Source organism: Notechis scutatus, chromosome 14 (assembly GCF_049901735.1).
Source record: "Notechis scutatus isolate UNSWTSFEM ecotype Mainland chromosome 14, rNotScu1.2, whole genome shotgun sequence".
Taxonomy (NCBI): domain Eukaryota; kingdom Metazoa; phylum Chordata; class Lepidosauria; order Squamata; family Elapidae; genus Notechis; species Notechis scutatus.
The window spans coordinates 7557187-7573044 of record NC_142022.1 but is presented as its reverse complement, the minus strand read 5'-3'; the positions used below and the strand labels follow the sequence as shown (position 1 = coordinate 7573044).

General features: G+C 43.4%; 1 protein-coding gene across 4 annotated transcripts; it reads left to right on the top strand.

Annotated features, from left to right (window-relative positions):
* Window positions 1-2712: 2712 nt before the first annotated feature.
* On the top strand, window positions 2713-12945 carry SDHC (succinate dehydrogenase complex subunit C). 4 transcript variants are annotated; one of them, XR_015745324.1, is made up of 7 exons: window positions 2713-2759; window positions 5056-5112; window positions 5832-5933; window positions 7725-7786; window positions 9309-9472; window positions 10856-11515; window positions 12066-12945. XR_015745324.1 is itself a non-coding variant. In XM_087943379.1 (6 exons), the coding sequence occupies exons 1-6, from the start codon at window positions 2740-2742 to the stop codon at window positions 10958-10960; spliced, it is 510 nt and encodes a 169-aa protein (XP_087799505.1). In that variant the 5' UTR covers window positions 2713-2739; the 3' UTR covers window positions 10961-12945. The 4 variants fall into 4 exon arrangements, 2 of the variants coding, with proteins under 2 accessions (XP_087799505.1, XP_087799506.1); XR_015745323.1 differs by having other exon boundaries at window positions 12052-12945; XM_087943379.1 differs by having other exon boundaries at window positions 10856-12945.
* Window positions 12946-15858: the final 2913 nt, after the last annotated feature.

Sequence of the window (15858 nt, the reverse complement as noted above, 5' to 3'; positions counted from 1 at the left end):
TGAAAAATGCCATTTTTCTCGCCTCCCGACAGGCAGAGCCTTCGGCCAGGAGGGGAGGGGAGGAGGTCTGTCGGTTGGAGTTGGAGTCTTTTTCAGGAGTTTTATTGATTTGGAATCAATGGCTGGCAGGGTAAATCCCAATAGGGGAGAATATTTGCAGCTTAGGGTTGAAGCACTGATGGCGTTACCTAGTTAGGTCGTGAAACGTCTGCAAGGAAATCACTAAGCTCAAAGAGCAGCAAGGACCCCACAGTCCTCCTCCCCCTCTTCCTTCCTTCCTTCCTTCCTTCCTTCCTTCCTTCCTTCCTTCCTTCCTTCTCCTCTTCCTCCTCCTCGCAAACTCCTATCCCTTCTAGCACTGATGATGTTACCTAGTTGGGTCATGAAACATCTGCAAGAAAACCACCAAGCTCAGAGACCACCAAGGACCCCACAGTCCTCCTCCCTCTTCCTTCCTTCCTTCCTTCCTTCCTTCCTTCCCTTCCTTCCTTCCTTCCTTCCTTCCTTCTTCCTTCCTTCCTTCCTTCCTTCCTTCCTTCCTTCCTTCCTTCCTTCCTTCCTTCCTTCCTTCCTTCCTTCCTTCCTTCCTTCCTTCCCCTCCTCCTCACAAACTCCCATCCCTTCTAGCACTGATGATGTTACCTAGTTGGGTCATGAAATGTCTGCAAGAAAACCACCAAGCTCAGAGACCACCAAGGACCCCACAGTCCTCCCCCCCCTTCCTTCCTTCCTTCCTTCCTTCCTTCCTTCCTTCCTTCCTTCCTTCCTTCCTTCCTTCCTTCCTTCCTTCCTTCCTCCTCCTCACAAACTCCCATCCCTTCTAGCACTGATGATGTTACCTAGTTGGGTCATAAAACGTCTGCAAGAAAACAAGCAAGCTCAGAGAGCACGAAGGACCCCACAGTCCTCCTCCCCTCTTCCTTCCTTCCTTCCTTCCTTCCTTCCTTCCTTCCTTCCTTCCTTCCTTCCTTCCTTCCTTCCTTCCTTCCTTCCTTCCTTCTCCTCTTCCTCCTCCTCGCAAACTCCCATCCCTTCTAGCATTGATGATGTTACCTAGTTGGGTCATGAAACGTCTGCAAGAAAACCACCCAGCTCAGAGACCACCAAGGACCCCACAGTCCTCCTTCCCCCCCTTCCTTCTCCTCCTCTTCTTTTTCCTCCACTCCAGAAACCCCCTTCCCTTCTAGCACTGATGATGCTACCTACTTGGGTTATGAAACGCCTGCAAGAAAACCACCTAGCTCGGAAGGCACTGGCACCCACGTTAAATGTTTCTGCACATCACCTGGACTGGCCATTGAAAAGAGATTCTTTAATGAGCCAGTAGGGGGGGAAATCAGCTTAATCAATTACAACTTTCCTTGTCCACAATTGCTCAGAGTCAGCTGGGTTTTCTCTGTTAACAAAATAGCGGAATTTCTTTTGCAGAATTAAAAAAAAAGTCCCATATTTTTGAAACACATTGCAGTTGGCAGCCTGGGGAAACCACGATTGACCTGTGTTTTAAAAAATGAATGCTAGACAAAAAATAATAATCAGATTTTGTTCATTGTGTGCTGAAAATCACTTCTGCCTCTTCCTGCCAATTTTTTAAAATCTTCCTCTCAGGCCACTATTATTTCAGTACAATCACAGTTTTTAGTAGGCGCTACACATTCCAGAAAACACAAAGGCTTGTGTTGTGTTCTCTTTTGTCTTAGCCAATTCCAAAGTGGGCAGATGGAAGATGTTGGGTTTGCAAACTGCTTTTTATTTCGAGAATATTTGTAGCTCAGAGTTGAACTTGGTGCTCTCTGAGCTTGGTGGTTTTGTTGCAGGCGTTTCATGACCCTACTAGGGAACATCATCAGCGCTAGGGAGTGGGGATAGTGGAGAGGAGGAAGAGGAAGGAGGAAGGAAGGAGGAGGAGGTGGTGGAAAAAGAGGAAGGAGGAAGGAGGAAGGAGGAAGGAGGAAGGAGAAGAAGAAGAAGAAGAAGAAGAAGAAGAAGAAGAAGAAGAAGAAGAAGAAGAAGAAGAAGAAGAAGAAGAAGAAGAAGAAGAAGAAGAAGAAGAAGAAGAAGAAGAAGAAGAAGAAGAAGAAGAAGAAGAAGAAGAAGAAGAAGAAGAAGACTGTGAGGTCCTTAGTACTCTCAGCTTGATTGTTTTTTTTTGCAGACGTTTCATGACCCAACTAGGGAATATCATCAGTGCTATAAGGAAGTAGGTTTTGCAGAGAGGAGGAGGAAAACTGATACAGATACAGATAATCAGAGTTGGAAGGGACCTTCTAGGTCATCTAGTCCACACACCCCCACACCCAGCTGTGAGGCCCTTGGTGCTTTCTGAGCTTGATGGTTTTCTTGCAGACGTTTCATGACCATCATCAGTGCTAGAAGGGAGTGGAGGAGGAGGAGGATCGGGATGTCCTTGGTGCTCTCTGAGCTTGGTTGCTTTCTTGCAGACGTTTCATGACCCAACTAGGTAACACAATCAGTGTTAGAAGGGAGTGGAGATTGTGAAGAAGCGGAAGGGGACTACACCCCCCATCTCCGGGTAGGATATTATGGATACTGTAGTCCCCCGGCCTCTGGAAGGGCAACCCAATACACACACACACACACACACACACACTTCTCCGCCAGGGCTTCAAGCGCATGCGTGTTGAAGCTCGGCTGCTTCTCACTTCCGCCCTTCTTTGGCTCCGGCGACGGAAGTTGGGCGGTGACGTCACCGGACAGTCGGAGCGCCTGCTGGCCAAGATGGCATCGTCCGTCTTGAGGTGACCGGAGACGGGCGGAGAAAAGGCGGGGAGGGCTGGGGGAGCCCCGCGGTGGCCTCGTCTCGTCTGGAAGGGTCCGGATTGGAGAAACACGCGTGTTCGGGGACGGAAAGGGGGGAGTGATTACGCGCCCGGAGGCTGCGGGTGACCTGGGGGGCGTTTCGTCTGCGGGTTCACACGAGCGCAAAGACACGTGTTTGCCCCCTCATCCCTCTCCTGCTCGTGCAATTCCATCCGCCCTTTTCCCCCTTTCCCCGTCCGACGTGAGAGGCCTCGGACTGCACAACCCATCCTCCCCAGCCTGCAGGGGGACGCCAAGCTACACCTCCCGTGCAAGCCGGGGATGATGGGCGTTGTTAGTTCGACCCCTCACACACACACACACCACCCGTTGCCTTGCAGAAGAGAAATTATTTCAGAGCTCTGGCCTGCAAACCGAGGGGCGTAGTACACGTGTCTTAGGTATACGTCTGAATGCCCACCTCCGCAGGCATGGAGACCCCTAATGGGGGGTGCCAAGTATTAACATAGCTAAGCCTGGGTCGTCCACCACTCCCCTCCAGTATCTGGGTTTAAACCAGGGGATCCAAACCAGCATCAGGAAAGTGTCGTAGGGATAGGATGGGGGGGAGGCCTGGGTTCGAGTCCTCCCTCTGCCCCAAAAGCTCCCTTGCTCTCCCTTGTCTCAGCCTACCTTGCAGGGTTGTTGTTGTGTGTGTGTGTGTGGAAAGCATGCTGCAGGCCAGGGGTTCCCCAAATGGGGATCCTGGGGACGATTTTGGGAGGGGGGGGGATCTCACCGTTTCCTGGTGATCGGCCCACAGTCACCCGGTTGGCTTTCGTGTCTAAGCCAGAACTAGAACTCACCGTCTCCCGGTTTCTAAAGCTTGGCGCTTTAACCATTGTACGAAAGCAAGAAATATATGGGTCAAAAATACATCGCGTGGTTGGAAAAGATGCTCAAGGGACATATGGATCTGAAACCAGAACTATTTTTGTTGGGTATAAATGCCTCAGGGCTATGATAAAGGGACCATATATCTTAATTTTGTGTGTATTGACAGCAGCAGGGATTGTATTTGCACAAGACTGGAAAAATGAGATCGCCCCGTCAGATAAGGACGTAATTCAGAAAATACTAGATTGTGCAGAGATGGACAGATTGACATTAAAAATAAAGGACAAAGGAGACCAGAATATTCCTTAACATGGAATACATTCTATGAGTGGTTAGAGATAAGAGTAGAAATTAGATGAATGAAAGATTATTGCTATGTATGAATTAAATATAAAGGGGGTTTATATGTATAAACATGCCAATATAATTAACACAATTACAAATAAGCTAATATAAAGAGAAATTTAGTCAAAACTATTGCGTTATGCTATTATTATTGTTAAATAGTTATTATTATTGGTAAATATGTTAATATTCCTTTTTGTTCTTTCTTTGCTTTTCTGTAAATGATATGCCCTGGCAATACAGTGTGTTCAAAATGTTTATGAATGATAGATAGATACATAGATGGATACATAGACAAACAGATGTTAGATAGTTAAACAGATAGATAGATTAAATAGATGAGAATGATGATAGATAAATAAGGATGATAGAGAAGGTAGATAGATAGATAGATAGATAGATAGATAGATAGATAGATAGATAGATAGATACATAGATAGATACATAGATAGATACATAGATACATAGACAGATGATAGATAAACAGATAGATAAAATAGATTAAATAGATGAGAATGATAAATGATAGATAAATAAGGATGATAGAGAAGATAGATGATAGATACATAGATACATAGGTAGATACATAGATACATAGACAAACAGATGATAGATAGATAAACAGAGATAGATAAAATAGATTAAATAGATGAGAATGATAAATGATAGATAAATAAGGATGATAGAGAAGATAGATGATACATAGATACATAGATACATAGACAAACAGATGATAGATAAACAGATAGATAAAATAGATGAGAATGATAAATGATAGGTAAATAAGGATGATAGAGAAGATAGATGATAGATAGAAAGATACATAGACAAACAGATGATAGATAGATAAACACATAGATAGATGCACACACACACACACACACGTTTTGACTGGGCCAGCAATTGGACCACCTTGTTCTCCAGCTATGTTCTGTGCCACGATTCAGAACATCCTTATGCTAACTCTGCAGGGAAGGCTGATAACCCATAAAGGATAAACTCCGGGCTATCCATTCAACGCATCCTATAATATTTTTTTTTTCCCCATTTCAGGTTAGCGAGCCGGCATGCCCTCTTTTTCCGCCTCAACGCGGGATTTTCTGTGAGACAGTAAGTTTCTCACACTTGCCAAAGTTTTTTGTTGATAAAAATAGGATCGCCAATATCCGATGACGGATATGGCACAAGAAGAAAAAGAAGAAGAACCGCTTCCTTAAATTTGTAATTTGGAACGCTTGCTAAACACATGGTCATAAGTCGAGCACTGCCTGAACACGTTACCGGGTGGTTTGGGGCCTACCCAGGGTGGGATTCAAATTTTTAACAACCGGTTCTGTGGGCGTGGCTTAGGTGGTGGGCGTGGCTTGGTGGTCATGTGACTGGCTAGGCGTGGCCAACTCAATATCATTCACATCGAGGCACGCATCTCCTCTCATGGCCTCATGACTGTGGGGATGCTGCAACAGTCATAAGTGTGAAAAATGGTAATTAGTCACTTTTTTCAGTGTCATTGTAACTTTGAATGGTCACTCCACACAAGCAAAGTACCAGCAAAGGAGGGGGGAAAAAAACTCCAGAGAAGTTCCAGAGACAGGAAGTCTAGTCCTGCCAAGAATGGAATAAGGGTTAATGGAGAGGCAGTTTCTGTAAGCAACACCAGAATGTTTCCTTCCTGCCTTCCTTACAGGATTAGCCCAGTAATTTCTTCTAACAACCGGTTCTCCGAACTGCTTAGAATGTTAATAACCGGTTCTAGCGAATAGGTGCGAACCGATAGAATCCCACCCCTGGGCCTACCTCCTAACAAGTTCTCAATGGTTCTGTTCCAGCGTGCTCCCCATGACGACGTCAGCGAAGGAAGACATGGCCAAGTTTTGGGAGAAGAACACCCAATCTAAACGGCCGTTGTCCCCGCATCTCACCATTTACGAGTAAGACGCCTCTTTTAATTGCAATTATGTGCGTTTCATTATGTCCTGAATTGCATTTCTTCCCTGCCTTTCTCCCACAGGAATGACATCTGCATTCTATGGATGGTTAGAAAGCAGAGCAAGAAATTAAAGGATATAGCAATAATGATGTATAGTAACTGACTATTTTGAATAAGTCAAGATATGAATATAAGAATAGAAATAGAATAGAATAGAATAGAATAGAACAGAATAGAACAGAATATAATAAAAACAGGAGTCGAATAGAAACAGTAGAATAGAATAGAATAGAATAGAAATAGAATAGAATAGAATAGAAGAATAGAATAGAATAGAATAGAATAGAATAGAATAGAATAGAATACTTTTATTGGCCAAGTGTGATTGGACACACCAGGAATTTGTCTTGGTGTAAATACTCTCGGTATACATAAAGAAAAGATACCCACCCCCTACCTACCCATAGTGCTGAGCTTCCCTCCTCTCTAATCGTGGCCATTTACTTAATGGCCACACCGTTCACTTAATGGCCACCGTGAAAAAGGCCTTAATAACGACCTGTGTCCCAATCACCACAATTTTAACAACCATAATTCCAGGGCTCTTTTTCAGCCATAAGTCAAGGACGACTTCTCCCTCAACTTGCCTGCTCTCTGGGGGGGGAAATTGCAACGCCAAGCTTTTAACCTCGGTAGCCAAGCTCGGAATCTTAGTTCCTTTCTGTCTTAAGTCCTTGGCTGGTTCCTCTGCTGCCCGTCGAGGAGCATTTCCCACCCCCCGTGTGAGACTCTCATTCCTCAGCTGCCTCCACAGATTCCAGTGTTCCTTCTCTGGGAGGATTCCTCGAATAATTCAGAGTGGGGAGCAGATCTAAAGAGCTGGGAACAGCTTGCCCTGCCTTGGCCTGAGCTCAGCGCTTGGGAGACAGAATAGCGGGAATGACAGAGTTGGAAGGGGACCTTGGAGGTCTTCTAGTCCAAGCCCCTGCCCAAGCAGAAGGCCCTACGCCTCTCCAAACAAATGTTTATCCAATTGCTTCTTGAATGACCCAGTGATGGGGAAGGAAGGAAGGAAGGGAGGAAGGAAGGAAGGAGGGAGGAAGGAAGGAAGGAAGGAAGGAAGGAAGGAAGGAAGGAAGGAAGGAAGGAAGGAAGGAAGGGAGGGAGGGAGGAGGGAGGGAGGGAGGGAGGAAGGAAGGAAGGGAGGGAAGGAAGGAGGAAGGAAGGAAGGAAGGAAGGAAGGAGGGAGGGAAGGAAGGAAGGAAGGAAGGAAGGAAGGAAGGAAGGAAGGAAGGAAGGAGAGGAGGAGGGAGGGAGGGAAGGAAGGAGGAAGGAAGGAAGGGAGGGAGGGAGGGAGGAAAGGAGGGAGGAAGGAAGGGGAAGGAAGGAAGGAGGAGGGAGGGAGGGAGGGAAAGAAGGAGGAGGGAGGAAAAGGAGGAGGAGGGAGGGAAGGAGGGAGGGAGGGAGGAAGGAAGGAGGGAGGGAAGGAGGAAGGAAGGAAGGAAGGAAGGAAGGAAGGAAGGAATAACAGAATTGGAAGAGACTTCGAAGAGCTTCTAGTCCAACCCGCCCCTCAAGCAGGAGACCCTCTCCCATTACACACAAGTGATTGTCTGATCTCTTCTTCAAAACCTCCCGTGTTGGAGCACCCAGAACTTCTGGAGACCAGTCGTCCCACTGATTAATTCTTCTAACTATGACCCGTATCTGCTTTCCTCCTTCCTTTTCCATAAAGAGCACTTGTCATTTCTGCGTTCAACTTTTGACAATGTCCCCTTTTCCTTCCTTTTAGGTGGACCCTGCCGATGGCGATGTCCATCATTCACCGCGGGACTGGCGTGGGGATGAGTTTAGGTGCGTCACACTTTCCTTCCTCGTCTCAAATCTTTTCCTTGATTGGAAAGGATGGATGGATGGATGGATGGATGGATGGATGGATGGATGGATGGATGGATGGATGGATAGATAGATAGACAGACAGACAGACAGACAGACAGACAGACAGACAGACAGACGGATAGATATAGTAGATGATAAATATGGTAGGTAGGTAGATAAATAGATTGATAGATAAATAGATACTGTAGATAGATGATAGTGTAGATAGATAGATATAGATACTGTAGGTAGGTAGATGATAGAAAGAAAGAAAAGAAAGAGATAGATAGATAGATAGATAGATAGATAGATAGATAGATAGATAGATAGATTAGATAGACAGATAGATAGATAGATAGATTAGATAGATTAGATAGATAGATAGATAGATAGATAGATAGATAGATAGATAGATAGATTAGATAGATTAGATAGATAGATAGATAGATAGATAGATAGATAGATAGATAGATAGATAGATAGATAGGAAGATAGATAGATAGATAGATGATAGATAGATAGATAGATAGATAGATGATAGATAGATAGATGATAGATAGATAGATAGATAGATAGACAGACAGATAGATTAGATAGATAGATAGATAGATAGATAGATTAGATAGATAGATAGATAGATAGATAGATAGATAGATAGATAGATAGATAGATGATAGATACTGTAGGTCGGTAGATGATAGAAAGAAAGAAAAGAAAGAGATAGATAGATAGATGATAGATAGATAGATAGATAGATAGATAGATAGATAGATAGATGATGATAGATAGATAGATAGATAGATAGATAGATAGATAGATAGATAGATAGATAGATAGATAGATAGATAGATAGATAGATAGATAGATAGATAGATAGTGAGATGATTGATAGATAGATAGATAGATAGATAGATAGATAGATAGATAGATAGATAGATAGATAGATAGATAGATAGATTAGATAGACAGATAGATAGACAGATAGATTAGATAGATAGATAGATAGATAGATAGATAGATAGATAGATAGATAGATAGATAGATAGATAGATAGATGATAGATACTGTAGGTCGGTAGATGATAGAAAGAAAAGAAAAGAGATAGATAGATAGATAGATAGATGATAGATAGATAGATAGATAGATAGATAGATAGATAGATAGATAGATAGATTAGATAGATAGATAGATAGATAGATGATGATAGATAGATAGATAGATAGATAGATAGATTAGATAGATAGATAGATAGATAGATAGATAGATAGATAGGTAGATAGATGATAGATAGATAGATAGATAGATAGATAGATAGGTAGATAGATGATAGATAGATAGATAGATAGATAGATAGATAGATTAGATAGATAGATGATAGATAGATAGATAGATAGATGATAGATGATAGATACTGTAGGTCGGTAGGTAGGTAGATGATAGATAGACAGACTGACTGACTGCCTGTGTCCTATTCATACTTGATGTGTTTCCTCACCAGGTGTGTCGCTCTTCGCATTAAGTGCCTTGGTCCTTCCTGGACAGTTTTCCGACTACCTGGATGTGATTAAGTCGCTCAGCCTGGGACCCGCTCTAATTTATTCTGCCAAGTTTGCCTTGGCCCTTCCTGTAACCTACCACACCTGGAATGGGATTCGGCATCTGGTAAGCGGCCTTTTGAGCAGCCAAAATACATACCACTAGTATGTCGGCCTCGCGGGGCGAACCAGAGCGGAAACCTGACCAGAGACGAGTTAATCCTGCTTCATGGCAAAGCTCCATTGACGGAATCTTGCCCGTGTGAATGTACAATTTTCCTCCTGTCTCCCAAGGTCTCTCCCACATGCCGTTACAGGCAGTCCTCGACTTAACAACACTTCATTTAGCGACCGTTCGAAGTTACAATGGCACTGAAAAAAGCGACTTGGGACCGATTTTCCCAACGTAATGGCCACTGCAGCATTCCCGTGGTCGCGTGATCAAAATTCAGACACTTGGCAAAGGATTAATATTTATTTAAGAGCCGTGGTGGCACACTGGTTAGAATCCAGTACTGAAGGCTAACTCACTGCCCACTGCCAAGAGTTTGATCCTGATGGGCTCAAGGTTGACTCAGCCTTCTGTCCTTCCGAGGTTGGTAAAATGAGGACCCAGATGGTTGGGGGCAAGAGGCTGACTCTAAACAGCTTAGAGAGGGCTGGAAAAGCACTGTGAAGAGGTATATAAGTCTAAGTGCTATTGCTCTTCCTTCCTTCCCCTTCCTTCCTTCCTTCCTTCCTTCCTTCCTTCCTTCTTCCTTCCTTCCTTCCTTCCCTTCAAGTCCCTTCCTCAATTCCTGTTATCCTTCCTTCCTCCCTTTCTCTTCTTCTTTTCCTTCCTTCCTTCTTCTTCCCCTTCCTTCCATCCTTCCTTCAAATTCTGTTATTTTGTTATTCTTCTTTCTTTCTTTCTTTCTTTCTTTCCTTCCTTCCTTCCTTCCGAAGTCCCTTTCAATTCTGTTATCTCTTCCTTCCTTCCTTTTTTCCTTCCTTCTTTTTCTTTCCTTCTTTCCCTTCCTTCCGAAGTCCCTTTCAATTCTTTTATTCCTTCCTTCCTCCCTTCTTTCCTTCCTTCCTTCCTTCTTTCTTTCCTTCTTTCCCCTTCCTTCCGAAGTCCCTTTCAATTCTTTTATTCCTTCTTTCTTTCCTTCCTTCGATCCATCTATTTATCTACTCATCTTCCTTCCTTCCTTCCTTCCTTCCTTCCTTCCTTCCTTCCTTCCTTCCTTCCTTCCTTCCTTCCTTCCTTTTTTTAATTTTAGCACGGGCTGGCTGGGGAATGCTGGGAGTCGAAGCCCACACATAAGAGAATAACAACAGTTGAAAGGGAACCGGGAGGTCTTCTAGTCCAGCCCCCACCTCGCTCAAGCACCTTAAGAGTTGGCCACGTTGAGAGACACCGTGCTGAGGTTTCCTAGTTGGGTTTATTGGTCGGTTTCAGCTGGGGCTACCCCCAAGTGGCGTTCCGGTTCCTCATCTTACGACGTCCTTCTCATCTCCTCTTTTGTAGGCCTGGGACATGGGCATCGGTTTCAAGATACCCCAGTTGTACCAGTCGGGTGCCCTGGTTCTCATCCTGACGGTTTTCTCTTCCCTTGGGATCGCAGCCATGTGAAGAGACACACCTCCCCTGCTCACTCCCCAACTTCCTTCCTTAAATTTTGCACACACCCACACCCACACACACACACACCACAAAAGTTGGTTCAATCCAGGACTTCGGTTTGTTAATTAGAAAAATAATGGGATTGGGCTGAAATCGGCCAAATTCATATTTATGACACAGTTGTAATCCGACGGAGGCCATTCTCCTTGGATCCTGCTAGGACAGGGGTCTTCCAACTTGACAGCTTTAAGGCTTGTGGACTTCAACTCCCAGAATCCCTCCTCCTCCTCCAGTCATGTTAGCTCAGGAATTCTGGGAATTGAAGTCCACAAGTCTTAAACATGCCAAATTTGAAGACCCTCGATCTATTCTATCTATCTATTCTATCAATCCTTTCTCTCTCTTTCTCTCTCTCTCCCTCTATCTATTCTATCTCTCTTTCTATCTAGTCTACCTCTCTTTATCTATCTATTCCAGGGGTCTTCAAACTTGACAGCTTTAAGGCTTGTGGACTTCAACTCCCAGAATTCCTCCTCCAGTCATGTTAGCTCAGGAATTCTGGGAGTTGAAGTCCACTATTCTTAAACTTGCCAAGTTTGAAGAGCCTTGATCTATTCTTTCTTTCTTTCTTTCTTTCTTTCTTTCTTTCTTTCTTTCTTTCTTTCTTTCTTTCTTTCTTCCTTTCCTTTCCTTTCCTTTCCTTTCCTTTCCTTTCCTTTCCTTTCCTTTCCTTCCCTTCCCTTCCCTTCCCTTCCCTTCCCTTTCCTTTCCTTTCCTTTCATCTATCTATCATCTATCTATCTATCTATCTATCTATCTATCTATCTATCTATCTATCTATCTATCTATCTATCTTACCTATCTATTCTATCTGTCTCCTATCCTACCTCTCTTTCTATTCTATCTATCTATCCTATCCTATCTTTCTCTTTTTCTCCCACTATCTATTCTATCTATCTCTCTTTCTTTCTATCTATCCTACCTCTCTTTCCCTGTCTATCTATCCCAGGGGTCTTCAAACTTGACAGCTTTAAGACTTGTGGACTTCAACTCCCAGAATTCCTCCTCCTCCAGTCATGTTAGCTGAGGAATTCTGGGAGTTTGAAGTCCACAGGTCTTAAAAGTTGCCAAGTTTGAAGACCTCATCATCATCATCATTATTATTATAACTTCTTTTCATTGCGAGAGGCCACAGTTTTAAACCCGAAGGATTCTCGGCGGAGCCTCTTCCCCCAGCCAAGGCCTAAAACCCCACCACGTTAAAAAAAAAAAAAAAAAGTGGTCAGGTTACGAAACTGACATCCTCCCACAGGCCAAACTCAAAACCGTTTGCTCTTCCCTGCTTTCTCGGAACAATCGTTTCCTTTGAAGGAACCCCACGGGGCAGCGTGCAGAACGGGCGTGGGCACCGCACACATTTCACAAAAGACAACACCGTCCATTGAGAGCAAGCCGGCATGAAAGAGGTGGACAACCTCCAGTCTGGCCGGCCGATTTTTTTGCAAGTGGGCCTTGGGGCTCGGAGGGAGGAGGTGGGGTGGGGCTGAAGGCAAGGCTGAAACCTTGCAAAGTTTTTTCTTTCCTCCCGTCTGCAGGAGAGAAGGAAAGGAAAGAAAAGAAAAGAAAAACAACCCCCCCCTCCCTTTGCATTAAAACTTTTGGGAAGGCAAGATTTTTTTTTTTTTCCTGACCTGGTTGAATTCATGGTCATCGTTCCTGGTAGCTGGCTGTTTTGCTTGCTTTTGAGCCAAGATTTTGAGCCTTTCCCCCCCACCCCACAAAAAATAAAATAAAACCCACTCATTCAGCTTCTGTAAATATATAGGGGAAAAAAACACTTTACGAGTTGATGATAGTCTTTTATTTTACTTTTCCACTCGTGAATAATGAGCTGGCTGACAGCTCCCTTTTCCCAAGTGAAGTTTCTTCTCTTGGGGGGACGGATTTGCCCCCACGAAGATTTTTCCGGTTAATAATAAACATTGAAAAATCAATTTGTCTGCTTTCATTCAATGGGGCAGGTTGTGGTTTGAAAGGGGAATCTTTTTTATTTTCAGATCTCAGCTCATGCGCAAAACGGACCGATTTAGAATCCATCCTTCCCAATGCGACTTTTGATTCCTTTCTCCTCTTGGTTTTCTTTCTTTATTAAATTTATTGGCTTCCCATCCTGCCATACAGGGTTGCTCCGTGTGGCTTATCATCTTAAAAAATAAAGTATATGTCCGATATCTCCTTATACATATAATAACGGCGGCAAGAATTGTGCTAGCACAGGCTTGGAAGAGGTCCATATTCTGTCGAAGTTAAAATTCGTAAAATTCTAATTCATAAAATTGTGCAGAGATGGATAGACTTAATGATGAAATTAAATGATAAAGAAGACTCAGAATATTACTCAATTTGGAACATTTGGTATCAATGGGTAGACAGTAAAACATGAAAAATATAGATTGAAGGAGGAAATAAAATTGGCATATTGGTAGGACTAACGTGAAACTTGAAATTGAGAAACTGCCAGAAAATGGAGATCTATGTAAATATTCATATTTAATTTATAATATTTATGTAGTTATATTGTATATTTAAAATACATATATCTCCTCATGGCTATGGAATAGAGAGCACAGTACATACACTATAGATTTATATCTGATTTTTTTCTTCTTAGATACGTACTTAGTGTTAATATATTATTTTTCTTTTTTGAACCAATGACGTATGCATGAATCACTTTATTAATATTAAGGCACTGTGAATCAGTATTACCAATACTATGAATAACTGTCAAACATTAATTGTATATATTATGTGTATTGTACTGTCAAAATGATGTTGAAAGGTATTGACATATCTTTTATAGAAATTTTTGCATTTTTAAATATTTTGAATTTTTATAAACTTTTTACTATTTTGAATTTCAATAAAGAATTTTTTTAAAAAATTTTTTTTTAAAGATAAAGCTATATAAAGAACAAACAGGCAGTAATTCACTTGCAAACTGTAAAAAAAAAAAAAAATTCCAGTGGGAGAGGAGGAGAATCAACCAGTTTTGCAGTGAATTAAATGATTAACGAATTAAAAATATAATTTCGTTCAATTACATGCCCTCCAATCATTTTCCCACCCCCATAGATGGAAGTTTTTCTCCTAGCCCTAAGATTTAGCTTCCATCCATCCAAAAACCTTTTTTTTTAATTTTGTATTTTTAAAAACCCTTTTGATGATCAAAATTCATGAGAGCCTTCCTTGGGAGCCCAAGCCAATGCTTTTTTGTCTTTTGTTCCTCAAATTACACGTCGCGGTGTGGCTGATTGTTTGGCATCTTGTTTTTAAATCTTTTGATCTAGGTGCATGGAGCATTTTTTGCAAAGCTGGGAATTGCTAAAACAGGTTCCCTTGATATCCCGAAAATTAATTGCCTTGGCTCTGCCTCCTCCCAAATGCTGGCTCTTTTGTTAAACGATTTATTTATTTATTTTAAATCAAAGGTGCTGTTAATCAACGCCTCTGCCTTCCACTTCTGTACTTTTACGGCTTTTCGGAATAAAATCCTGCAGGTTTTTTAAAAGAGGAGACTCAAAAACCCGGAGCCTAAAATCCTATACTGACAGATTTCCACCTGTTCTGACCAAGGCTTCCTGAGACCATAATGAAGCACACACTTAGTCCAAACAGTTTTATTTCAGCGCTGGGAATTACATTCATTCCCAGCCTGTAATGAGTCCCAGTGTCTCGAGATAAGCACCCACCTTTCTCTCCTTTGAATGGCTGCCAACAACTAAAGTGCCAAACGAACTGTAAAAAGCCAGACGAAAGTACAAAGTCCACACAGAGCTTCAAGGATTAATCCAAATAGAGTGAATGACCTTGCTTCCTGCAAAGATTTCTTCACCTTTGCCTGTCCCTTATGGGAGAGGCAATCACCTCCCAGCCTTACTCCCGAGTCGCCCCTTTTGTCTCAGCTGCTCTTGCCTTCTAGCAGCTCTGTGCATGCACGCACTGGGAACAGGCTCCCCTCGTTCCTCTGCCTTGCTGCTGCCAGACTCCGGAGGCTCCGGAGTCAGCCCCCCCACTCCAAGATGGTCCTGGCCCCATCTCTGCATCGGATGCAGGACCCTCGTTCGAGTCCTCCCCAGACTGGTCCCCTTTCTTCCCCACTGTCCGCTGCTCTCTCCACCGGCTGCCGGCGAACCCCCAACACTGCCGTACTGTCTCTCAATTCCGATTTCAACACTTTTATAGGACAATTTGCTAAGACTGGGAAATACAGTGTCCTCGATGTACGACCGCCATCGGGAATGGAATTTCCGTCGCTAAGCAAAACACTTGTTGAATGAGTCGCGTCCGAGTTTTGAAGGCCTTTTTCGCCACGGTTGTTAAGGGAATCGCTGCGGCTGTTCAGCGAATTCCCCTGGTCGTTAAGTGAATCTGACCCACACACACACACACCCGTTGCTTGCTGTGGTTGCGTGACCCTGGGATGCTTCTGCCCTCATAGATAAGACGCCAGGGAGGCTGCAGCAGTCATAAGTGCGAGGACTGCTCATTAAGTCGCTTTTCAAAGTTGTCACTTCCAAATGGTTGATAAACAGATAAAACAGATAGAGTTGGAAGGGACCTTGTAGGTCATCTAGTCCAACCCCCTGCCCAGGCAGGAAACCCTACACCATTTCTGACAGATGGGAGTCCAATCTCTTCTTGAAAACCTCCAGTGATGGAGGGAGGTAGGGTGGGAGGGAGCGAGGAAGGAGGGATGGAGGAAGAATAGCAGAATAACAGAATCGGACGGGACCTTATAGGTCATCTAGTCCAACCCCCTGCCCAGGCAGGAGACCCTACACCATTTCTGACAGAGGAGGAGTTCAATCTCTTCTTGAAAAACCTCCAGTGATGGGGAAGGAAGG